Source organism: Oncorhynchus tshawytscha, linkage group LG19, assembly GCF_018296145.1.
Source record: "Oncorhynchus tshawytscha isolate Ot180627B linkage group LG19, Otsh_v2.0, whole genome shotgun sequence".
Lineage (NCBI taxonomy): Eukaryota > Metazoa > Chordata > Actinopteri > Salmoniformes > Salmonidae > Oncorhynchus > Oncorhynchus tshawytscha.
This window is the reverse complement of record NC_056447.1, coordinates 27,784,414-27,812,067: the sequence shown is the minus strand read 5'-3', so window position 1 is coordinate 27,812,067 and position 27,654 is coordinate 27,784,414. Positions and strand designations below refer to the sequence as shown.

General features: G+C 41.0%; 1 protein-coding gene across 1 annotated transcript; it reads right to left on the bottom strand.

Annotated features, from left to right (window-relative positions):
- Window positions 1-492: 492 nt before the first annotated feature.
- LOC112219112 (ras-related and estrogen-regulated growth inhibitor-like protein) lies at window positions 493-26,798 on the bottom strand. Its single transcript, XM_042302014.1, has 2 exons — window positions 26,784-26,798; window positions 493-951 (listed from the first exon to the last, which is right to left on the bottom strand). The coding sequence occupies exons 1-2, from the start codon at window positions 26,796-26,798 to the stop codon at window positions 553-555; spliced, it is 414 nt and encodes a 137-aa protein (XP_042157948.1). The 3' UTR covers window positions 493-552.
- Window positions 26,799-27,654: the final 856 nt, after the last annotated feature.

Genomic DNA, 27,654 nt, shown 5'->3' with positions numbered 1-27,654 from the left:
TCTGTCAGAGTGACCATCAGGTTCTTGGTCACCTCCCTGACCAATGCCCTTCTCCCCTGATTGCTCAATTTGGCCGGGCGGCCAGCTCTTGGAAGAGTCTTGGTGGTTCCAAACTTCTTCATTTAAGAATGATGGAGGCCACTGTGTTTTGGGGGACCTTCAATGCTGCAGACATTTTTTGGTACCTTTTCCCAGCTCTGTGCCTCAACGAAATCCTGTCTAGCAGCTCTACGGACAATTCATTCTACCTCATTGCTTGGGTTTTGCTCTGACATGCATTGCCAATCAATTGAAGGATGATCAATGGAAACAGGATGCACCGAGTCTCATAGCAAAGGGTCTGAGTACTTATGTAAATAAGGTATTTCTGTATTTACATTTTCAAAAATGTCAATCTGATTTCGCTTTGTCATTATGGGGTATTGTGTGTAGATTGAGGGGGGGGGGAATAATTTAATCAATTTTAGAATAAGGCTGTAACATTACAAAATTATTTTCAAATGCACTGTATAATGTATTCCTCTCTGTGCCATAGTATCACAGCGAATCTGGTCATTTCCTGGTAAAAACTGCAGACATGCTTTTCACTATACCCTTGATTCCAGCTGGCCTCTTAATGGATGACTTGGAAGCCAGTATCCTGTCTATTAGTCTGTGAAATACCATGAGGATGCTGTGGTAGTTCTCAGCAGCTGTAACCTCATAGAACTGGCAGGCTGTGGTGAGGGCTAGCAGTCTGCCCTCCTCACTGAGGACTGTCTGTCTGTGATTCAGGTCCTTGTTGCCCACAATCACAATGGGCACCTTGTCCATGCCCAGGTTGTCCTTGATGAACTGGATCAGCTTGGTGACAGCGTTGAAGCTGGCCCTGTCACAGATGCTATAGACCAGGACAAAACCGTCTGCCCACTGGACTCTCTTTTCATATAGGGAGGTCTCCCTGGACAGGTCCTGGAAAAGGTTAAAATAATATATACAATTGCTATAAGCTTGCTTGGATCAAAGAGTGATCGATTTTTGTATTTGGGAAAGGACCAATCGTGGGATAAGTTAGTCCATGTAAGCCCTATTTCTCTGGGCTGATAGAGATGGTGTCCAGTCACTGCGGCCATGCAGGGTGCTAGTAAAATGCAGTGGTGTAATGTACTTAAGTAAAAAATACTTTAAAGTTCTACTTAAGTTGTTTTTTGGAGTATCTGTACTGTATTTATATATTTTTTTTTTACTTCACTACATTCCTAAAGAAAATAATGTCATTTTTACTCCATATGTTTTCCCTGACACCCAAAAGTGTTTTGAATGCTTAGCAGGACAGAAATGGTCCAATTCCCGCACTTATCAAGAGAGCATCCATGGTCATCTCTACTGCCTCTGATCTGGCAGACTCACTAAACACAGATGCTTTGTTTGTAAATGAATGAAGTCGAGCGTGCCCCTGGCTATCGATAAATTTAAAAAATTAACTTGTGCCATCTGGTTTTAAGTATTTTGAATGATTTATACTTTTACTTTTGATACTTAAGTATATTTTTGCAATGTCATTGTTTTTATACTGTATATTACTGTACTGTATATTCAAAACCAAATACTTCTAGACTTTTACTCCAGTAGTATTTTACTAGGTGACTTTCCTTTATACTTGAGTAATTTTCTATTAAGTTATCTTAACTTTTACTCAAGTATGACAACTAATATTTTACAAGTGTGCGTAAATCATACAGTAGGCCTACAGTAATCATTTTAAGTATACTGTGCACTTACTATCTGAATGTGATTTTAGTTCCTATGTAACCAGCTGACAACTCAAACTATCACTGGTCATAGACGTCAGTTCAACGTAATTTCATTTAAATGACGTGAAAGCAACCATGATTCAACCAGTGTGCCAAGCGGGATGTAACCAAAAGTGTGGTGTGATATTATAACCAACCACTAGATGGAAGTAGAACATTTGATAATCAGTTAAATGACCAGCCCAGTGTATCAGTTTTCTTTAGGGTTTGGGGCCCTGTATAGTACTTTATTTTCCCTGATCATTTACTGTACATTTACATCAGCCGTAGGCTATGGACAAATGCTTAAAGCTTAGAATCCTTAATTGAAACAATAATGAAGTGGTCACCCAAAGTTTGCTTTGGTGAAAAGCTGAGGGATGGGACTGAAGAAATGTAACCACTCAAATTCATAGTATAATATATGCCATTTAGTAGATGCTTTATCCAACGCAACTTAGTCATGCTTGCATACATTTTACATATGGGTTCTCCCAGTGTGAATCGAACAATGTTGTGCAATGTGCAATGTTCCACTGTCTGAGTGGACTCACCATCCATGTTTTAATGTTATAAAGTGTTTGATTATATTAACTTTGTTTACAAACATTGGAGTAAAACAAGCTTATATTATGGGATCTGATGGGGTACAACAGTTATACTAAGCTTATGGTGAATGAAACAATGGGTATATCAGTGGCAGTCTGTGCCATTTCAAAGGGAGGACAATTATTTGTTTATGAGCATGGCCTTATTTCTATTACAGCATATTGGATGACTGTCATTCATATTCCATTCACCCAGATCAATGTTTAATCGATAGGTTTAGGCTACTACGTAATTCTCACATTTTTCCTATACACATCATGATGTTGCTACAAATTTGCCTAAGAATGAAAGTTTACAATGTAGGTGCACAGGTCAAGAGAAATTTGACTAGTCAAGGTGACACATTCATTAATGCTTTGCACAGTGCTTGTATAGTGCATTCGGAAAGTATTCCAAACCCTTGACTTTTTCCACATTTTATTACGTTACAGCCTTGTTCTAAAATTGATTTGCCTCGTCAATCTACAGACAATACCCCATAATGACAAAGGAAAAAATATTTGTATACATTTTGGCTAATTTATTTAAGATCAAACTGAAATTTCACATTTACATAAATATTCAGAGCCTTTATTCAGTACTTTCTTGAAGCACCTTTGGCAGCGATTACAGCCTCAAGTCTTCTTGGGTATGACACTACAAGCTTGTGGAGTTTCTCCCATTCCTCTCTGCATATCCTCTCAAGCTCTGTCAGGTTGCATGGGGAGCATTGCTGCACAGCTATTTTCAGGACTCTCCAGATGTTCGATCGGGTTCAAGTCCGGGCTCTGGCTGGGCCACTCAGGACATTCAGACTTGTCCCTTGCTCCGTTCATCTTTGCCTCGATCCTGACTAGTCTCCCAGTGCCTGCCACTGAAAAGAAATCCCACGGCATGATGCTGCCACCACCATGCTTCACTGTAAGGACGGTGCCAGGTTTCTTCCAGATGTGACGTTTGGTATTCCAGCCAAAGAGTTCAATCTTGGTTTCCTCAGACCAGAGAATCGTGTTTAGGTGCCTTTTTTCAATCTCCAAGTGGGTTGTCATGTGCCTTTTACTGAGGAGTGGCTTCCATCTGGCCACTCTACCACAAAGGCCTGATTGGTGGAGTGTTGCAGAGATGGTTGTCCTTCTGGAAATTTCTCCGATCTCCATAGAGGAACTCTAGAGCTCTGTCAGAGTGACCATCGGGTTCTTGGTCACCTCCTTGACCAAGGCCCTTCCCCCCCATTAATTTCTCAGTTTGGCCGGGCAGCCAACTCTGGGAAAAGTCTCGGTGGATCCAAACTTCTTCCATTTAAGAATGATGGAGGCCACTGTGTTCATGAGGACCTTCAATACTGCAGACATTTTTTGGTACCCTTCCCCATATCTGTGCCTCGACACAATCCTGTATTGGAGCTCTATGGACAACTCCTTCAAACAATTCATGCTTTACTTTGATCACATTACAAGACCCTCATCAGGACTCAAAGGAAACACACTATTGAACTAATACATTGATTTTATACTTAACTAATATATACTCAATTTATCTCTCATGATAACCGAACAAATTTGTGAAGGTCAGTATTTTTTTCAGAAAATGACATATATTTGTCCCACACCCAAAATCGAATCAATTCAGACTGACCACTTTCATCTAATATGGCTATGACCTTTTTATGCTGCTTTGACAGATTACATATTTACTCTAGAGATATTAATAGTTTGACATTGACAGGCTCTGCTCTTGAAAAGAGAACATTAACTTCGGTTTAACTGTCACAGATTCACTTGATAATCTATAATGAAAGTACACATGAAGTGCTGTCAAATATGCCAGCAGGGGGTTTACATTGTGAATGGATTATTATTGGGTACTTTGGTCTCCTAGTTATCAGTGATAACAGATATTTCCCTTTAAAAGAAGTGCACAGTATAATGTCCAAGCAACCTCTATCTAGATTATTTGCCACTGAATAATTAGCTGTCTGTGCATAATGAATTGGCATCCAACACTTCATGACTCAACCCATCTTGGCAGAATAGCTTGTAATTTGTTTTGAACATTATCTGTTGTCACATTCAGTCACGTCTATAGTGAGCCACAAGAAGGCCTCTGATTCCCTGTATTGAAGAGTTCTCTTTGAAGAGAATGAGGACACACATTTCAAAGTTATCCTGAGGACATTATGAGAGACCATTTTCTAAATGAAAAGGAGGTGCATTAACCATCCTAATTGACATGAGTGATTGACGGAGAATAGTTCAGAAGAGTAACCAGTCACTGTCTTTAACCATCTATCTTCTAGTAACCAGTAACCATCTAACCAGCAACCATCTATCTTCAGAGCTCGTGCTGTTAGGTGACCTAAACTGGGACATGCTTAACACCCCGGCCATCCTACAATCTAAGATTGATGCCCTCAATCTCACACAAATTATCAATGAACCTACCAGCTACAACCCCAAATCCATAAACACAGGCACCCTCATAGATATCATCTTAACCAACCTGCCCTCCAAATACACCTCTGCTGTCTTCACCCAAGATCTCAGCGATCACTGCCTCATTGCTTGCGTCCGTAATGGGTCTGCGGTCAAACGAACACCCCTCATCACTGTCAAACGCTCCATAAAACACTTCAGCGAGCAGGCCTCTCTAATCGACCTGGCACCGGTATCCTGGAAGGATATTGACCTCATTCCATCAGTTGAAGATGCCTAGTTATTCTTTAAAAGTGCTTTCCTCACAATCTTAAAAAAAGCATGCCCCTTTCAAAAAACGTTGAACAAGGAAAAGGTATAGCCCGTGGTTCACTCTAGACCTGACTGCCTTTGACCACCACAAAACTAGCCCCCGCGATATGCAACTTTTCATGGAAGTTAGGAACCAATATACACAGGCAGTTAGGAAAGCAAAGGCTCGCTTTTTCAAACAGAAATTTGCATCCTGCAGCACAAACTCCACAAAGTTCTGAAACACTAAAGTCTGTGGAGAATAAGAGCACCTTTTCCCAGCTGCCCACTGCACTGAGGCTAGGAAACACTGTCACCACCGATAAATCCACAAAAATTGAGAATTTCAATAAGCAACTGTCTACATCTAGCCATTCTTTCCACCTGGCCACCCCTACCTTGGTCAACAGCCCTGTATTCCCCCCACTCCCCCATTTCTCCGTCACTCAAATCCAGATAGCTGATGTTCTGAAAGAGTTGCAAAATCTGGACCCCTACAAATCAGAAGGGCTAGACAATCTGGACCCTTTCTTTCTAAAATGATCAGCCAAAATTGTTGCAACCCCTATTATTAGCCTGTTCAACCTCTCTTTCGTATGGTCTGAGATCCCCAAAGATTGTAAAGCTCATCCCCCTCTTCAAAGGGGGAGAAACTCTAGACCCAAATTGCTACAGACCTATATATATCCTACCTTGCCTTTCTAAGGTCTTCGAATGCCAAGTTAACAAACAATTTCAAATCCCACCGCACCTTCTCCACTATGCAATCTAGTTTCCGAGCTGGTCATGGATGCACCTCAGCCACGCTCAAGGTTGATAAGAGACAATACTGTGCAGCTGTATTCATCGACCTGGCCAAGGCTTTCGACTCTGTCAGTCACCACATTCTTATCGGCAGACTCAACAGCCTTGGTTTCTCAAATGACTGTCTCGCCTGGTTCACCAACTACTTCTCAGACAGAGTTCAATGTGTCAAATCGGAGAGCCTGTTGTCCAGACCTCTGGCAGTCTCTATGGGGGTGCCACAGGGTTCAATTCTCGGGCCGACTCTTTTCTTTCTATACGTCAATGATGTCGCTCGTGATTCTCTGATCCACCTCTACGCAGATGACACCATTCTGTATACTTCTGGCCCTTCTTTGGACACTGTTAACTAACCTCCAGACGAGCTTCAATGCCATACAACTCTTCTTCCGTGGCCTCCAACTGATCTTAAATGCAAGTAAAACCAAATGCATGCTCTTCAACCGATCACTACCAGCACCTGCCCACCTGTCCAACATCACTACTCTGGACAGTTCTGACTTAGAATATGTGGACATCTACAAATGCCTAGGTGTCTGGTTAGACTCTCCTTCCAGATTCACATAAAGCATCTCCAATCTAAAATTAAATCTAGAATCAGCTTCCTATTTCGCAACAAAGCTTCCTTCACTCATGCTGCCAAACATACCCTTGTAAAACTGACCATCCTACCGATCCTCGACTTCGGCGACGTCATTTACAAAATAGCCTCCAACACTCTACTCAGCAAATTGGATGCAGTCTATCACAGTGCCATCCGTTTTGTCACCAAAGCACCATATACTACCCACTGCTGCTACCTGTATGCTCTCGTTGGCTGGCCCTCGCTTCATATTCGTCGCCAAACCCACTGGCTCCAGGTCATCTATGTCTTTGCTAGGTAAAGCCCCGCCTTATCTCAGCTCACTGTCACGTCTGCTCTCGCTCTTCCCCCCCTGGTGCTTGATGCCACCAGGATGCCCTGCATCATGCACTCCTTCCATCCATTATGCACACCTGCCTTCCCTTGTCACGCGCATCACCGTTATTGGACTCACTCATCACCTGTTATTCCCTCCCCTATATTTGTCAGTTCCCTACTTCTGCATTGATTGTTTTTTGTCTTTGTTTTCTTGTATGTTGACGCTGTTCCTGTCTCGTTCCATGTCCGTTTCTTCATTTAATGTTTTACTCCCTGTACCTGCTTCGTCTCTCCAGCGTAATTCCATGTGACACTCACTGGTCACCATAGCAGCACCCACCCATAGCATGCGCTCTAGTAGGTATATTTCACTGGTCACCCCCAAAGCCAATTCCTCCTCTGGCTGCCTTTCCTTCCAGTTCTCTGGTGTCAATGACTGGAACTAATTGCAAAAATCACTGAAGCTGGAGACTCCTAACTTTAAGCACCAGCTGTCAGAGCAGCTCACCGGTAACTGCACCTTTCTATAGCCAATCCAGCAACCTCATCCCCATACTGTTATTTTTTTTTGCTCCTTTGCACACCAGTATCTCTATTTGCACATTCATCTTCTGCACATCTACCACTCCAGTGTTTAATTGCTAAATTGTAATTATTTTGCCACTGGCCTATTTATTGCCTTACCTCCCTTATCTTACCTCATTTGCACACACTGTATATGTACTTTTTTTCTATTGTGTTATTGACTGCTGTGTTTGTTTATTCCATGTGTAACCCTGTTTGTGTCAAACTACTTTGCTTTATCCTGGCTAGGTCGCAGTTGTAAATGAGAACTTGTTCTCAACTAGCCTACCTGGTTAAATAAAGGTGAAATAAAAAAAACTCACATTTTTATTTTTACAATTTATGTTGCTGCTTTGAAATTGGAAGATACAGTGCCTTGCGAAAGTATTCGGCCCCCTTGAACTTTGCGACCTTTTGCCACATTTCAGGCTTCAAACAAAGATATAAAACTATTTTTTTGTGAAGAATCAACAACAAGTGGGACACAATCATGAAGTGGAACGACATTTATTGGATATTTCAAACTTTTTTAACAAATCAAAAACTGAAAAATTGGGCGTGCAAAATTATTCAGCCCCTTTACTTTCAGTGCAGCAAACTCTCTCCAGAAGTTCAGTGAGGATCTCTGAATGATCCAATGTTGACCTAAATGGAGCACTGTGCAAGCGATAATATTGAAATGGAAGGAGTATCAGACCACTGCAAATCTACCAAGACCTGGCCGTCCCTCTAAACTTTCAGCTCATACAAGGAGAAGACTGATCAGAGATGCAGCCAAGAGGCCCATGATCACTCTGGATGAACTGCAGAGATCTACAGCTGAGGTGGGAGACTCTGTCCATAGGACAACAATCAGTCATATATTGCACAAATCTGGCCTTTATGGAAGAGTGGCAAGAAAGCCATTTCTTAAAGATATCCATAAAAAGTGTTGTTTAAAGTTTGCCACAAGCCACCTGGGAGACACACCAAACATGTGGAAGAAGGTGCTCTGGTCAGATGAAACCAAAATTGAACTTTTTGTCAACAATGCAAAACGTTATGTTTGGCGTAAAAGCAACACAGCTCATCACCCTGAACACACCATCCCCACTGTCAAACATGGTGGTGGCAGCATCATGGTTTGGGCCTGCTTTTCTTCAGCAGGGACAGGGAAGATGGTTAAAATTGATGGGAAGATGGATGGAGCCAAATACAGGACCATTCTGGAAGAACCTGATGGAGTCTGCAAAGACCTGAGACTGGGACGGAGATTTGTCTTCCAACAAGACAATGATCCAAAACATAAAGCAAAATCTACAATGGAATGGTTCAAAAATAAACATATCCAGGTGTTAGAATGGCCAAGTCAAAGTCCAGACCTGAATCCAATCGAGAACCTGTGGAAAGAACTGAAAACTGCTGTTCACAAATGCTCTCCATCCAACCTCACTGAGCTCGAGCTGTTTTGCAAGGAGGAATGGGAAAAAATTTCAGTCTCTCGATGTGCAAAACTGATAGACATACCCCAAGCGACTTACAGCTGTAATCGCAGCAAAAGGTGGCGCTACAAAGTATTAACTTAAGGGGGCTGAATAATTTTGCACGCCCAATTTTTCAGTTTTTGATTTGTTTGAAATATCCAATAAATGTCGTTCCACTTCATGATTGTGTCCCACTTGTTGATTCTTCACAAACAAATACAGTTTTATATCTTTATGTTTGAAGCCTGAAATGTGGCAAAAGGTCGCAAAGTTCAAGGGGGCCGAATACTTTCGCAAGGCACTGTATATGTAATAGTGTGTGCTGTAATGTACTTATTTTGCTTTCTCTTGAAGGAGGCATGGTTTTGATATTAAATGACAGGGCTTCTCATTGACTGCTTTAATGTAGCAAGGAAAGAACGTTGAAATTTCAGGTTGCATGAAGGTGTAGTTCTGTTTTTGTGTTAGATCAAATCGAGAGGCACAGTGTTAGTTTACTGCTGGCTTGCTGTAATTAATTATATTATCAGAAAGCTGGGTACTATGATGTAAGGGATAATCAACGAGGGACTACCCTTAGGTTTTAGACAGGAACATTTTTTCGAAGTGTGTACTTCAGTTGAGATTGTAAGCCTTTCTTTGAAAAGGTCATAGGCTAACTGTATCAAATAGTCATTCATGATAATATGCAGTTGCTTACTACCACACAATAAATCCAGAAAACAGTTGAAGCAGTTGCTCAATAACAAATATAATAACTCTGTGCACTCAAAGGCAAAGAGGGCAAAATGGATACTAGAAAAAAACAGAACTCGTTGAGGTATTTTATGAAACAGTAAATTGATTTATTGGACATATGCTGACGATCACCTTGGCGAATTTAGTTGCTATTGTGTTCCCCCTGAAACAAATTCTTTAATTTCCCGTGCTGTCAGAAGCCATAACGATAGTTATTGCACCTGTATGTAAAATACAACACTGGTGTCAGAGGCACTTTTGTTTCCCTGTCAGTGAAGTGCTACATTCTTTATCAGATGAAGAAATGTCCTATTTAGAGGTATTCATGGACATGAACTGGAGTCCTGGGATTAGGCTGGGTTCACATACTCTCTCGCGCTCTCTCGCTCTCAATTGAAGGGCTTTATTGGCATGGGAAACATATTTTTAGTGAAATAGATAAACAAAAGTGAAAACATAATGAACTGTGAACATTACACTTACAAAAGTTCCAAAAATAGACATTTCAAATGGCGTATTGTGAGCGGACCAAGTAATTGGGCACCACTCTACAGCGGAAAGGTGGAATAAACGAGTCAGTAGGTTTTCTTGATTGAACACAGTTCTCTATTGAGGGCATTTGGTCAACAAACACTCCAACATAATCAATATAAATCTCCCAAGGAAAAAACACATCTTCTCCAGATCAAACAGGAACACAATATGATTATCTTTAAACTACAACAAAAGTCACGGGATTGTCACCATCTTAATGGTTCGTCATGGATAGCTCCTCTGTCTCGGTGGCCATCTTCCAGAGTCCCACCCCCCCCCATCCCTGCTGGTTCCATACTCTCTCTTATAGGGGAAGGAGAATATGTCATTAGCACCATCAGCTGTGCTTAGTTGCCTCTGGTTACCTTGTCTCCCTTGCCTTGTTGGGCTACTATCCGTGAGCCCAGCCTGCCCTCTGGTGGTCCTTTCACGGTATATACAGTTGAAGTCGGAAGTTTACATACACCTTAGCCAAGTACATTTAAACTCAGTTTTTCACAATTCCTGACAACAATAGCAGAGAATGATTCTTTCATCACATTGCTAGTTTACATACACTCAATTAGTATTTGTTAGCATTGCCTTTAAATTGTTGAATTTGGGTCAAACATTTCAGTTGCCTTCCACAAGCTTCCCACAATAAGTTGGGTGAATTTTGGCCGATTCCTCCTGACAGAGCTGGTGTAACTGAGTCAGGTTTGTAGGCCTCCTTGCTTGCACATGCTTTCTCAGTTCTGCCCACAAATTGTCTATATGATTGAGGTCAGGGCTTTGTGATGGCCACTCCAATACCTTGACTTTGTTGTCCTTAAGCCATTTTGCCACAACTTAGGAAGTGTGCTTGGGGTCCTTGTACATATGGAAGACCCATTTGCGACCAAGCTTTCACTTCCTGACGGATGTCTTCAGATGTTGCTTCAATATATCCATGTAATTTTCCAGCCCCTCATGATGCCACCTCCTGCAGCAAAGCACCCCCACAACGTGATGCTGCCACCTCCGTGCTTCACGGTTGGGATGGCGTTCTTCGGCTTGCAAGCCTCCCCTTTTATCCTCCAAACATAACGATGGTCATTATGGCCAAACAGTTCTATTTTTGTTTCATCAGACCAGAGGACATTTCTCCAAAAAGTACGATCTTTGTCCCCATGTGCAGTTGCAAACCATAGTCTGTCTTTTTTATGGCAGTTTTTGAGCAGTGGCTTCTTCCTTGCTGAGCAGCCTTTCAGGGTATGTCGATTATAGGACTAATTTTTCTGTGGATATAGATACTTTTTTACCTGTTTCCTCCAGCATCTTCACAAGTTCCTTTGCTGCTGTTCTGGGATTGATTTGCACTTTTCACACCAAAGTACGCTCATCTCTAGAAGACAGAACATGTCTCCTTCCTGAGCGGTATGACAACTGCGTGGTCCCATAGTGTTTATACTTGCGTACTATTGTTTGTACATATGAATGTGGTACCTTCAGGCATTTGGAAATTGCTCCCAAGGATGAACCAGACACTTGGCTGATATCTTTTGATTTTCCCATGATGTCAAGCAAAGAGGCACTGAGTTTGAAGGTAGGTCTTGAAATACATCCACAGGTACACCTTCAATTAACTCAAGTGATATCAATTAGCCAATCAGAATCTTCTAAAGCCATGAAATCATTCTCTGGAATTGTCCAAGCTGTTTAAGGCACAGTCAACTTACTGTATGTACACTTCTGACCCATTGGAATTGTGATTAAGTGAAATAATCTGTTTGTAAACAATTGTTGGAAGAATTACTTGTGTCATGCACAAAGTAGACGTCCTAACCAACTTGCTAAAACTATATTTTTGTAAACAAGAAATTTGTGGAGAGGATGAAAAACGAGTTTTAATGAATCCAACTTAATTGTATGTAAACCTCCGACTTCAACTGTTTTACAGTGTAATGATTTGCAAATAGTTCAAGTACGAAAGGTAAAACAAATCAAAATAAATATAGGTTGTATTTACAATGTTATTTTTTCTTCACTGGTTGCCCTTTTCTTGTGGCAACAGGTCACAAATATTGTTGCTGTGCACACTGGTATTTCACCCAATAGATATGAGTTCATCCAAATTTGATTTTCTTTCGAATTCTTTGTGTGTCTGTGTGATATGAGGGAAATATGTGTCTCTAATACGGTCATACATTTGGAAGGAGGTTAGGAAGTGCAGTTCAGTTTCCACCTCATTTTGTAGGCTACGTGCACTGCCCACAAAATGCCTATCTTCTCCTGAGAGCCAGGTCTGCCTTCTGAGGCCTTTCTCAATAGCAAGGCTATGCTCACAGAGTATGTACACCAGCCACAGTGGTCATGTATTCTGCCACTGTGTACTCTCTGTTTAGGGCCAAATAACATTCTAGTTTGCAATTTTTTTGTTAATTCTTTCTAATATGTCTTTGGTTTGGTCTATTTGTGTTGCTCTGTGGGTTCTGTTTGTGTTTGTGAACAGATCCCCAGAACCAGCTTTATTAGGGGGTTCTTCTCCAGGTTAATTTCTCTGTAGGCGATGGCTTTGTTATGGAAGGTTTGGGAATCCCTTCCTTTTACAGTGGCTACTCAACTAATAGTTTTGCGATTATGCTGCAGGATTTAGAGGAAATTTGTGGTTTAGTACGTTACCCTGCGTCACTACTTCATTACTCCAGACCAGTGCAAGGGGGAGTTAGAGCACTGTGTCTCTAACTGACAATGAATGGGTGACATAAACTAAATAGGAACTGATAATTGTGCACAACTTCCATGTTACTTACTAAAACTGTTCTTACACTAAGAATAAAAACCTAAGAGAAACTTAGACTACAATTAGGGTGTGGAAATGTTAGGATTATTTTGCTCTTACTGTAGCCTACTCCAGACCGGTCACATTGTCCTGTTCCCAAGTGGCGCAGTGGTCTAAGTCACTGCATTGCAGTGCAAACTGCATTGCATTGCTATAGATGCTGGTTCAATACTTGTGCTGGCTGTGGCTGGGAGACCCATTTGCTGTCTTTTGGTTTCTCTCCCTCTAAAACCAGAAATAAATCATTTTAAATAACAAACTGGCATTATTTACAAATTAGCGACAATGTCTCACCCCATGTTCAAGAATGACCATTTTTCTCACTCACTTTACATTATTTGAAAACAAAATTATCTCCAAAATATTGTTATTTTTAAACCAAGTTATTATTATTATTTAATATAGAATTATATAAAAGCCCTTTAGATATTCTCACAGATATATTATTAACCCTGTTTTTCACAGGCGTAGCATGCTGTGAATTCTGCAAACAACATTTTTAGGATGGGTTATAAGCAGGACAATATATGTTGGTCATATTAGTCATGGCTCCCGAGTGGCACACAATGGGATTGTCTTGCGGTTCTCCAGCTTTAGGGTTCAATGTACAAGGTTCAAGGCAGGTGGCACGGGACGGGCCATAGAGCAGCGCACAGAAGATGGACCTAGCCCATGGGGAAGGGAGGAGTGGGGAGACCCCCGCCCCACTGGATAGCACAGAGCAACACTTTAAGGGGCATTGCACTAATAATGAAGCTGACTGGGGAAACGTTCCCGCTGTTCTTAGTGCCTGTCTGCACGTTCAAACTAAAACAATGTAACTAATCATGGTGCAAAAATGCCCCTTAGATATGAATTCAGAGGGCAGAAATGATTCAATATTAAAGGATTAGAGCTCTCACTAAAGGCATCAGTAAAAAGTTGTACATGAATCCGAACTGGGTATAATTAAAATGACAAAGTGCACATTTGTAAATCCCAAACTCTAAAAGTAATTGGAAAGGAAGATGCAACTAATTTGTGACATTGTGGTTACAATAAAAAATGAAAACAAGATGTATTTTTATTTACAGTAGTGATGGACAGCAGGAAAGCATTTTGTATTTCTTAATCAACATCTTTATGCCTTCGTTAAAAAATAACGAGAAAAAATACATTCAAAATGCAGATGTTTATTTAAACTACATTTTTTTGGGTCCAGAGCCTGGCGGTATTGGCAGAGTCAGGCGGACAATGACGCGTTGAAGAATGCGAGGATCAGGATGGAGTCACAATCCATGCCAGTCACACCTGTGAGCTCTGGAACTCCACCTCCGATAGGCAGAGTCTGTCGGAGGTAGCGGGTTCGTCAGGTAATCGGTTCACCCTGACATTTCCATTCCTCTTCTAACAACAGAACTTGACCAACTGCTCACCAAGCACAGCAAGGGCCGTACGGAGTGTTATACTGTTCTGCTATTCCAAGGATGTGTAACCGAAGAGATACCACGAGTGGACACCGAATACCAACTGGGATGGATCCCGAGGCAAGTGTGGCTTACTAGTGAAACCATTAAAAACTTTGGATGCTGGTTTGATACACGTGCCACCCGCCACCAGGAGACCAATGAGGCGCCTTTTGGTTTCTCTCCCTCTAAAAAGATAAATAAATAATTCTAAATAACAAACAGGCTTTATTTACAAATCCGTGAGAATGTCTCATCTCATGTTCAAGAATGGCCTTTTTCTCACTCACTAGAAAATGACAATGAAATCATCTCAAATATTGTTGTTTTTTAAACCAAGTGATTATTATTAATGAATTAATTTAGAATGATATAAAAGCCCCTTAGATATTATCACAGATCAGATTTGCCCTAATGAAAAATGCCCCTTAGACATTAATTTAGAATGATCCAATCCTCTAAATGTAATTATTTGTGGAGAGTCACGTCATCAATTTTAGTTTTTCTTGGAATAGAAGCACCATAATATTAATCAAATTAGTCAAATTCTTCTCATATGTACTCTGGTGGTCAAACTAGCATTAATGGTAACAATGGATGACAATTAAATAACGTGCCATAGAATTCTGCGGCAGCTCGCAAGGTGTGCTGCAGTGTGAAGCAAATTTTAAAGGAGGAACCACTGTAGGTGGTTTTAGAATTTAACGCCTCTTTTCTGGATATTGATAATTAGCCGGTATAGGCCTAATTCTGCTCTGCATGCATTATTTGGTGTTTTTACGTTGTACGCAGATAATATTTTTGTCGAATTCTGCATGCAGTCTCAATTTGGTGTTTGTCCCATTTATTGATTCACCATAGTGAAGGCGTAGGCTCAGGTTTTCTGGGTCTCTGTTTTTGGTTGGATAGGTTTCTCAATTTCTTTCTTAGGGGTTTGCATTCTTCATCAAACCATTTGACATTGTTGTTAATCTTCATAGGTTGTCTGCTTGACATTTTTAGATTTGATAAGGAAGCTGAGAGGTCAAATATACTGTTTAGATTTTCTACTGCCAGGTTTACACCTTCACTATTACAGTGAAACATTTTGTCCAGGAAATTGTCTAGAAGGGAGTGAATTTGTTGTTGCCTAATAGTTTTTTGGTAGATTTCCACACTACTTTCATTCCATCTATAGCATTTATTAATATTATTCAGTTCCTTTGGCTTTGACGTCTCATGGTTGAGCAAAGCTCTGTTCAAGTAGTGTGATTTTGCTATATGACCTGATAGGGGTGTCAGTGGACTGACTGAACGCTTTAAGAGACTGATTTGAGGTCAGTGATAAGTAGTCTACAGTACTGGTGCCAAGAGATGAGCTATGTGTACCTACCGTAGGAGTCCCCTCGAAGCCTAAAAATGTATTCTGTACATACCCATCATCCAACAGAGCTGCAGGAGTTGTGACCCATTTTTGTTGGTTATGTTGTCATAGTTGTGGTACGTGGGGGAGGGAATACTGTCACCTTCAAGTAGGTGTTCGTCCCCCTGTGTGCTGAGGGTGTCAGGTTCTTGTTCAGTTCTGGCATTTAGGTTGCCACAGACTTGTACATGTCCCTGGGCCTGGAAATTATTGATCTCCCCCTCTAGGGTAGAGAAGATGTCATTGTTAAAATATGGGGATTCTATTGGGGGGATATAGGTAGCACATTTTCTCTGAGAAAATGTCCTTATTAATTTCTAAAATAAAAAGTTCCTGTTTTGACTCATTTAATAGTGGTTTAGGTCTGCTCTATACCAAATTAGTTTAACCCTGAGTATCTCCCCTGTTTCACACCTGGTAGTTTGGTGGATGGGACTACCAGCTCTCTGTAGCCAAGAGGACAGCCAGTGGGTCCGTCTCCTTCATACCATGTTTCTTGTAGGATGACAATTATCTGTATTTCCAATTTCTTTGAAGTCTGGGTTCCTGCTCTTTAGGCCAAAGGCAGATGACCTAAGACCTTGTATGTTCCATAGTGTCTAGTGTGGTTTAGGCCCAGACTATCACAGTAGGTGTGAGCAGAGCATGTTGAGCAGGATGGGGCTTAAGCGGGTGTAATAGTGGGGGTTGGGCCTGTTGCTCTGCTCATGGCCTGGGCATATGTCCTGCTGTCATGTTGAGGTCCTTGCCGCAGGGGTGGGGGGCATGGGGGGGGGTTGGCTGGTGATGCTGTGGTCTGGGTGTAGGTCCTCTTAGCATGGGTTATCTCGGTGCATGTCCTTCAGGAGGAGGTCTTGCAGGTCTGGGAGGGTGTCTCACTGGTCTGGGCAGGGTGTCCGTTGCTCTGTTACTCCTGTGTGAGGTGCTACGGTTGCGGTCCTGGCAAAAGTTGGGATTGCTGCCTTGTAGAGGTGGACCTGGTCGTACAGGCTGTTCAGGTCCAGGGTGGAGTGGTGGGTCAGGTAGACATTAGGTTTTGAGTCTCGCGAAATGCTTGCATTCACCCGCTGTATGGTGGCAGTGTGAAAGTCTTTTCGTGGTAGCACTGTGGAGATAACCACTTGTACATTGGGGAAAGTGGAAAAAGCTTTTTCAATCATTCCCTTGAGTGCTGTGGCCCTCAGGTTATTTGTGCCTGTGTGAATTATGATGTGGCTGGGGGACCCTAGTCTGACCTCTGACAACAGGTCCAGGGCATGCCTAGTGTTTGGGCACCAGAGCTTAGCCACTGAGTTCACTCACTCACTCACTCACTCACTCACTCACTCTCTCACCTTTTGGTTACTGGCCCAAAGCTCTTCATCGCTAGGCTACCTGCCACTCCACATAATAGATATGAGTCAATGTAGATTTTGAAAAGGGTCTGACGTCACAATAGACCTCTCATTGTAAATGCTGAATCTAATGTAATCGGTGCGTGTGACTGCAGATAAAATCATGTAGAAAATCACTAATTGTGTAACGACTGTATAATAAGAAACCCATGATTTTATTTATGATCTTTAAGTTTTATGTATGTTTACTAAAATAGATTTCCAGAATTTAGCATGCCACAGTTCATTTAACTGTGAACCCCTGCGAGTCGCAGTATTTTTGTCAGATTTGTCTCAAATAATCAAGTGAAGCACTTAAATGGCATAACACTGATTAGTCATTAGTGTGACATTCATCAGGCACAACCAACGTGATACATGATGTGCAATGATTGGAATCTGTGTAGACAGCAGACCTGAAGGTGAGGGGAAAAATGTAGAGGGACAGAGGTGGCGGCTTGAAAATTTAACTTGAATGATCTTACAGTGGATCTGTATTCTCTGACCTGGGTGGCATTGTTATTGTTAAGGCCTACAGTCTGCTATAACAACAGTTAACTGTAGCAACAAAGGCCTAGAAATGGAAAAACTGGTTATTAAATATTGTATGACTCTCTTGAAAAAGCTGTTGCAATAAAGACATGCATTTAATTTCAGCTGGTAAATCCACTCTCCGACCACGCATTTTATACTATTGTATGCCTTTTAGACAGGTTCTATTTGGAATGTAAAAGACAGCCCATGGCAACATGGTAATTTAGCATACGGAAACTACTCATGTCGTAAACATGAGCTCATAATTAATTTATGGTTGTAAGGGCTAATGGTCTCGTATGGTTAACAGTACTTTGGGCAGAGATTGAGGAAGTAGTATAAGATATTCTCTCCTCATTGTTTCTGAGGTGATTGCTTTATGGTAAAAGCTGAGAGAGGTTGGTTGTCTCCGTAACAGAGGATTGGTTGCTTTAATGAGTATTTGTTTTATCTAACATATATCAAATGTTATTTGTCACATATGCCAAACACAACAGGTGTAGACCTTACAGTGAAATGCTTACTTACAAGCCCTTAAACGACAATGCAATTTTAAGAAAAATACACAAAAATAATAATAAATAAAGTAACAAATAATTAAAGATAAGCAGTAAAATAACAATAGCGAGGCTATATGCAGGGAGTACCGGTACAGAGTCAGTGTGTGTGGGCACCGGTTAGTCAAGGTAATTGAGGTAATATATAAACTACCATTCAAACGATTGGGGTCACTTAGAAATGTCCTTGTTTTTGGAAGAAAAGCACTTTTTTTTGTCAAGTAAAATAACCTAAACTTGATCAGAAATACAGTGTACACTTAACATTGGAAATTACTATTGTAGCTGATTTTTTTTATTTTTAAATGGAATATCTACATAGGTGTACAGAGGCCCGTTATCAGCAACCATCACTCCTGTGTTCCAATGGCACGTTGTGTTAGCTAATCCAGGTTTCTCATTTTAAAAGGCTAATTGATCATTAGAAAACCCTCTTAGCACAGCTGAAAACTGTTGTGCTGATAAAATAAACAATACACCTGTCCTTCTTTGGACTAGTTGAGTATCTGGAGCATCAGAATTTGTGGGTTCGATTACAGCCTCAAAATGGCCAGAGACACAACTTTCTTCTGAAACTCGTCAGTCTATTCTTGTTCTGTGAAATTAAGGCTATTCCATGTGAGATATTGGCAAGAAACTGAAGATCTTGCACAAGGCTGTGTACTACTCCCTTCACAGAACAGTGCAAACTGGCTCTAACCAAAATAGAACGAATAATGGGAGGCCCCGGTGCACAACTGAGCAAGAGGACAAGTACATTAGAGTATCTAGTTTGAGAAACAGACACCTCAACTGGCAGCTTCATGAAATAGTACACGCAAAACTCCAGTCTCAACGTCAACAGTGAAGAGGCGACTCCGGGATGCTGGCCATCCAGGCAGTTGCAAAGAAAAAGCCATATCTCTGTCCAGTGTATGTGTTCTTTTGCCCATCTTAATGTTTTCTTTTTATTGGCCAGTCTGAGATATGCCTTTTTCTTTAACTCTACCTAGAAGGCCAGCATCCTGGAGTCGCCTCTTCACTGTTGACGTTGAGACTGGTGTTTTGCGGGTACTATTTAATGAAGCTGCCAGTTGAGGACTTGTGAAGCATCTGGGACTACACACTTGTGAGGGAAGTGTTTAGTCCCAGGTCCTTAGCTCAGTGATGATCTTTGAGGGCACTATGGTGTTGCTGTTGAAATGGCTGCTAGTTTAGATTTCTGAACCAACATAGAGGCGTACAGCTTAATTATGCATATCTACATACAGTGCCTTCAGAAAGTATTCATACCACTTGACTTATTCCACATTTTGTGTTAAAGCTTGAATTCAAAATGGGTTAAATATGTTTTTTCTCAGCCATCTAGACACAATACCCCATGTTGACAAAGTAAAAACTTTTTTTTTTTTTACATTTCTGCAAATGGATTGAAAGAGCTCATTTACACCCATGAGTCACCGCAATTTAGAATCGGCTTTGGCAACAATTACAGCTGAGTCTTTTTGGGTAAGTTTCTTAGAGCTTGGCACACCTGGATTGTACAATATTTGCCCATTCTTTTTAAAATTCTTCAAGCTATATCAAGTTGGTTGTTGATCCATGCAGCTAATTATGTCACTTGTTAGGCACATTTTAACTCTTAAACTTATTTAGGCTTACCATAAAAGGGGTTGAATTCTTGACTGAAGACATTTCAGCTTTTCATTTTTAAGGAATTTGTAAACATTTCGAAAAACATTATTCTACTTTGACATTATGTGGTATTTTGAAGGCCAGTGACAAAAAAATCTCAATTGAATCCATTTTAAATTCATTCTGTAACAACAAAAGTTTGAAAGTCAAGGGTTGTGAATACTTTCTGAAGGCATATGGTTAACATTCAAATCAGTATGGTAATGTTTATTTTTTTCAGAGGTTTTAAGAAATTGTATCATATACAGTATGCAACTATCAACAGTGAGCACATAGCCTACTTCCTACTCTCCACTCTCCCTGAGCTGTGTGTGTGTGTGTGCTTATGTAAATAATTATTCTCACGGACTTAACTCACACTCCCTTTACATGTTTGATAATTCCACTTACTCCTGATTCAAGGGTGTGTTAAGAAACTGACTGAAAAACAATACCTGGATGAAAAGCCTACAGTGACAAGGCTGTTTGAAATGTACATTGGATTTGGAATTCTCCTGCTGCAAATAAAAGAGACTGAGCCCACTGCAGCGATGATATGCCATACTAATTTCTTAGAGGTACTGTATAGCCTTGGCTTAACAAAGCAATTTTACAGTCCTGATGTTCTCTTTAAAACAGGCAATGCTTATTTAGATATTCCACATTTATCTGCCATTGTAGGCTACTCACCTGACTGGCTGTGTAAAAAAAAAATCTGACTTTGATAAACATACACATTATATTTACAGACATTTCCCTAACAATTGACACTTTTGATGACAAAGATCAGATCTGTAAGACTGAACAGTGTGCACTGTGGTGGTCTCTGGTGCCTTGGATTAGATTGTATATTTTCTATGACGTTTTCAGCAGGGTTTCTCTGCGAGCCGAATTGCAGGAGCGATTGATTTATCTGAAATATTGCAATGTATGAAGGGATTAGGCCTGTGCCTTTAAGATAAATATGCGTCAAGGGAAAGCAATGTGTTTGCCCATCTTTACAAACTGATCTAACGGCTGCCATAATGGATGGTGCATTATGCTGAATTATGGGACTATTTTACGTCAAGCCAGGACAACTTAGTGTGGCCGCCTGCTATACATCACACCTCTGCTCAGTCCCTGACTGCACTGTACACAGGCAGAGCCATAAACTAGAGGGTGTTCTTTATCATTGCAGCCCTGGCTGGGGCCATCTGTCCTCCTGAAAGTTGGATCTTCAAACAGGCAATGTGAATGACAGCCCCACTTTCTGCTAGGCAACCGTAGATACCTTGGCTGAGAGATGCTCTGGTGACTGGTCTTCATCCATTCATAAGTCACAAGCTTTTCTCTTGATTAATGTCTTTAATATCATTTATTAGGCATTTGAATATCATATATTGTGGCCTATATCTGATTCCTATTAGCCTCAAGCTAGTGGCTTCCCTCTCCGCTATATTGGAATCCAGCCAACAGACTGCTGTAAAACCTCCATCTGATAGGGTCTGTAGGGACTTCTTTAGAGAGGGCCAGGAGTATGAGATCTGGTGTTCTTTACCATATGCGATTCAATTCAGGAAACTAGGCGGATGTTGCAAGTCACTACTTCACAGGACAGCCGTTTGAACGTAAAGTTTTTTTTAATCAAAATGTGTTTTTTGGCAGAAATGCCTTATCGAACATGTGAACTTGTAGGTGCCTTAATAACAAACGTGTATGCCATCTGTAAATATGAATACAATTGTTAAATTACATGCCTTGTTGGTTAAGCATCAGAAAAAGTCAGCAACCTTCCCACTAGCCAAGAATGGATGAGATAATGAGTGGGCTGGACAGGCCGGGAGATGAGTTCAGATTGGTCTGACATATAGAAGGCTTCTGTGTTGATAATCCTGTCAAACATAGCTTTTTTTTAAATGTATTGTGTTTTTTTAAATGTAAGCTGCATAAGTGTTGCTCTCCACTTTCTTGAGGATCAAGCTTTGAAATCAGTAGAATTAGAGTATGATAGTGTCATGACGTTGGCCTGGGGGGTAGGTTTATGACAGTCATAAATACCTCTTACCCCCCCCTTTCCTCTCGCTACCCTACTGAGGTTACATTTACAAAACCCTTGGTTAACCTCTTGAAACTAGGGGGCACTATTTTCATTTTTCGTAAATAACGTTCCCAAAGTATACGGGCTATTTTGTCAGGACAAGATGCTAGAATATGCATATAAATGACAGCTTAGGATAGAAAACACTCTAAAGTTTCCAAAACTGTAAAAATTGTCTGAGTATAACAGAACTCATATTGCAGGCGAAAGCCTGAGAGAAATCCAATCAGGAAGGGACTCTTATTTAGAAACCTCTGCATCCCTATTGAGCAGTGAATGGGATATCAACCACATTCCTTTTTCTATGGCTTCCCTAATGTGTCTAGTGTCACAAGACATAGTTTCAGGCTTCTATTTTGAAAAATGAGCGTGAACGACAACATTGCGTCAGTTGTCAGCTGGTGGCTCCGAGTGATTTGTGCGTAATAGACAAAGGTGGCCATTGTACCCATCCCGGATCCGGGAAAATTGTCAGCAACTGACACTAATTAGCATAACGCAACGGACATAAATATTACTAGAAAATATTCATATTCATGAAATCACAAGTGAAATATATTGAAACACAGCTTAGCCTTTTGTTAATCACCCTGTCATCTCAGATTTTGAAATTATGCTTTACAGCCAAAGCAAGACAAGCATTTATTCATTATGCTAATTAGTGTCAGTTGATGACAATTCTCCCGGATCCAGGAGGGGTAGTTCTAAGAGGTTTTAACATAGAGATTCTGGGAACGTCAGAATGTGGGGGGGAAATGAACCATATTCTGGTAATCCGAACAATTGAACATATGCAGTGGTACTTAATGAATATGATGTCAGTTCAGTTGTCATCTGAGACATTCTCATCAGTGATAAGATGACAAACTCTACAGTGGAACGTCTACACATCAGAGTTATCGGATTCACATGGAATTGTTCAATTTAAATGTTTGAATATGAAATTATTTGTGATGGGATGAAATGTGATTTTATCTTCTAAAATGTGAGATGTGGGTTTTCATAAATGAGAACTTGTTCTCAACTAGCCTACCTGGTTAAATAAAGGTGAAATAAGATCGCTGCTCACTCAGTGGTCCACATGAAGAGACAGAGGTTGTAAATGAATGAAACACACCCCTTTTCTCCCTTCCTATATAAAGCCTTGACGACAAAATCATTTCCTGTTCCGATAATGTGAGGATGACGGTCCTATGTCAGAATGGTTCAGATAATAACTACAGAACGAAGCCAACATCAGCGTGAGCTTTGGTTGCGATGGTATGAACTTTGAACTCTTATTCACTACAGAAGTGATACCTCCTAGACGTTGAGTTAGTAACAGCCGCTGCAAACGAGGGTTAGGAAGGAACAGACAGAGTATCCCGTCCACCACACAACAACGTTACTACAACTTATCCAATTGACCACCAGAGACATTCTTCAAAGGACAGAGGACTCGGTTTGGCAACACGGTCTTCCATCTATACTGTAATTACAATAGCATAGCTTCTCCCTTTGTCCCTCAGTCTTCCCGCTCTTTCACACAAACCCAGCCCTTTTCTTTTGTGTAACAAGCTGTCATATCTGTTCCGCCCGCTAGGGACGTTTTCCTTTATGACGTAATTTGTAATCAAGTTATGATTTAAATATGTGTATGTGTAATTCTGTGTGATTAGTTAGGTATTTAGTAAATAGATAATTAAACCCTGATTCAAATTGTTAGCCAGAGTTCATGCAGATAAAATAATCTACTGAATTAAGATGATAATTGATATTGACGGCTATTGATGTAAAATATTACTAGGTCTTTAAGAGTTTATTCGGAAGATAACAGCTCTATAAATATTATTTTGTTGTGCCTGACTCTAGTTAATTACATTTACATGATTGGCTCAATCAGGTAATAGTAATTACGGAGAAATTATTTTATAGAATAGCATGTCATATCACTTAATCCGGCATAGCCAAAGACTTCACAATAGCTAAAGAGATGGAGAAAACACCTGTCTCCAGATTACATCTTCAAACGAAGGGCAACCGTAGTATGGCAATCCTGACAGGGGCAGGTATGCTTCATGCATGGTGATGTATACAGGTAAAATAGTCTGGCATTAGCTTGCTACATTTTCAGATATTACACGTTTGTAATTTTGACAAAGTGGTTTCATTTTAAGCTAAAGTGTACTGTTAGCTAGCTATCGAACATTGGCTCACTAGCTAAGGTTATTATTGGTATCACAGAGTGGTATTGTTGCAGGGTCGTAAGGAGATGATTTGGAAGAATGTTGATTGTTTAACAAGCTAATGTTAGATGGCTGACTCGTTAGCTAACGTTACGTGGCCAGTGTGATCTTAAGCGTTGTTTACCTAGCTAGGATCTGTCATGCCCTCACCTTAGTTATCTTTTGTTTTCTTTATTATTTTGGTTAGGTCAGGGTGTGACATGGGTGGCTTGTTTAGTTTTTGTATTGTCTATGGGTTTATGTATGTCTAGGGTTTTCTAGTCTAGGTGTTTATAAGTCTATGGTTGCCTAGATTGGTTCTCAATCAGAGGCAGCTGTTTATCGTTGTCTCTGATTGGGGACCATATTTAGGTAGCCATATTCCTTTGGTATTTTGTGGGTTGTTATTCTATGTTTAGTTGCCTGTCTGCACTAGCCATGTAGCTTCATGGTTTGTTTTGTTTTGTTCAGTGTTCATTCTTTCATTAAAGCGTCTTAAGGTATAGGGGATGGTTGTGTCCCACTTGCGCAAAAAACAGGGAAAATGCCGTGCGGCAAATAAAATAGAAATGATATCAAACTTTCATTAAATCACACATGTAAGATATTCAATTAAAGCTACACTCGTTGTGAATCCAGCCAACATGTCAGATTTTAAAAAGGCTTTTCAGCAAAAGCATAAGAAGCTATTATCTGATAGCACAATAGTAAACAAAGAGTAGCATATTTCAATCCTGCAGGCGCTACACAACGCAGAAATAAAATATAAAACATGCATTACCTTTGACGAGCTTCTTTTGTTGGCACTCCAATATGTCCCATAAACATCACAATTGGTCCTTTTGTTCGATTAATTCCATCCATATATATCCAAATGTCAATTTATAAAGCGCGTTTGATCCAGAAAAAATCTGCTTCCAAAAAACGCAACGTCACTAAAAAATATTTCAAAAGTTGCCTATTAACTTTGCCAAAATATTTCAAACTACTTTTGTAATACAACTTTAGGTATTTTTAAACGTTAATAATCGATCAAATTGTAGACGGGTCTGTGTTCAATAAAGAAATACAACAAATCATGCTACTTTTCACGTCTTGCGCACTCAACAGTGTTACCCAGTTCCTATATGGCCTACTTCATTGCACAAATTAATAACCTCAACCAAATTCTAAAGACTGGTGACATCCAGTGGAAGCGGTAGGAACTGAAAACCAGTTCCTAAGAAATATCATTTGCCAACGAGAACTCACTGAACAGACAGACCTAAAAAAAAAAACTCTGAACGGTTAGTCCTTGGGGTTTTGCCTGCTACATGTTATACTCACAGATGTGACTCAAACAGTTTTAGAAACTTCAGAGTGTTTTCTATCAATCTACTAATAATATGCATATCTTATATTCTTGGCATGAGTAGCAGGAAGTTGAAATGATCCTCCTGATGGGGATAAGGTTTTGTCGTGCCCTCTTCACGACTGTCTTGGTATGTTTGGACCATGATTGTTTGTTGGTGATGTGGACACCAAGAAACTTAACTCTCAACCCGCTCCACTACAGCCCCTTTGATGTTAATGGGGGCCTGTCCGGCGCCCCTTTTCCTGTAGTCCAGCTAACGTTAATTAGCTGACGTTATTATTCATATTCCAGAGCCGTTTACTTTCTAGTTAGAGCCTAATGTTAGCTAACATTGAACCTGGTTGGTTAGCTCCCAGCACTGTGGCATTGTTAGCACTATTCATTGTTGTTTAACTAGCTAATATTAGTTGGCTGGCTTGTTACGTGATGCATGTGAACTTATGCTTTGTTTACCTAGCTAGGTTCGTTGTTTACCTAGCTAGCTATATGTCTTAAGCTAAAGTGTGTTGTTAGCTAGCTAGCTAATGTTAGCTGGCTGTTTCCCTAGTTATTTTTCATGAGGTCGGGTGATTGTGGAGGCCAGGTCATCTGATGCAGCACTCCATCCCTCTCCTTGTTCAAATTGCCCTTACACAAGACTCGCTGCCAAAGGTGCTTCAACAAAGTACTGAGTAAAGGGTCTGAATACTTATGTATGTAAATGTGATATTTCTATTTTTAACAATGGAAGCAGGAAAACCAAATATCTCTGACAGTTGACAAGCAGGGATACCTTCTACGTCAACACCATGACCAGCTGGCACAACTGGGGAGTCGTTGCCTTCAACTACCTGATGATACATCCAGCCGACCCAGTGAGCCAGCACAACAGCCCATTCAGCAACCCGCTCAGGTCAGTGATGCCTGTTTGTCCCTCCCAGATAAATATGACGGTACCCCATCCAAATGCCATTGCTTCCTACTTCAGTGGTCCCTCTACTTTACACATCAGATGGGAGGTCTTACCACTAAGAGGTCCAAGGTTGCCACGGTTATTTCTCTGCTGACTGGGCAGGCTTTGGAATGGGCTACAGCCGTCTGGGAGAGAGGAGCTAGATTCCTATGAGTGTTTCATGGCTCTGTTTAAATGTATCTTCGATCATTCCCCTTAGGGGGACGGCTGCCGAGTATACACTCACCTTCCGGACAGTAGAAGCATCCATTGGATGGAATGAGCCGGTGCTTCGTACACTATTCAGAAGAGTCTGCGCGAGGAGGTCCAGGCGGAACTGGCCTGTCGAGACAACAACCTCACCTTGGAAGCACTCATTGCTTCAGCTGTGTCGCAGCTTCTCTCACCTCTCTCCTTAAGGGAGGCCCCCCCCCATAGGTTGGTTTGGAGCCCAGCTGCCAACGAGACCTGTCTCCTCAAGGGACATTTCACCTCCGCCCCATTGTTCAAACAGATCCCACGATATCCTTTGTGGTGGAGGTGGACGCTTCATAGGTAGGCGTGGGGGCAGTTCTGTCTCAATGACAGGGTAATCCACAGACGTTGTACCCATGTGCTTTTTACTCTAAGAAACTGTCCCCCGCAGAGAGGAATTATGATGTCAGTGGCCGTGAGCTCCTGGCACTGAAGTTGGCATTAGAGGAGTGGAGACACTGACTGGAGGGCACCAAGGAACCATCCGTCATTCTCACCGACCATCAGAACCTGGATTTCACACAGACCTATTGCCCAGGTTCAAAGAACACCAACGCTGATGTCCTGTCCCACCTCTACGATTCGGGAGATGGTCCTGTCCAGAATGCACCTATAACCCATCCTCCTGAGTTGCAGCTCCTGTGGTCTGAAACGTACAGTGCCTTGCGAAAGTATTCGGCCCCCTTGAACTTTGCGACCTTTTGCCACATTTCAGGCTTCAAACATAAAGATATACAACTGTATTTTTTTGTGAAGAATCAACAAGTGGGACACAATCATGAAGTGGAACGACATTTATTGGATATTTCAAACTTTTTTTAACAAATCAAAAACTGAAAAATTGGGCGTGCAAAATTATTCAGTCCCCTTAAGTTAATACTTTGTAGCGCCACATTTTGCTGTGATTACAGCTGTAAGTCGCTTGGGGTATGTCTCTATCAGTTTTGCATATCGAGAGACTGAAATTTTTTCCCATTCC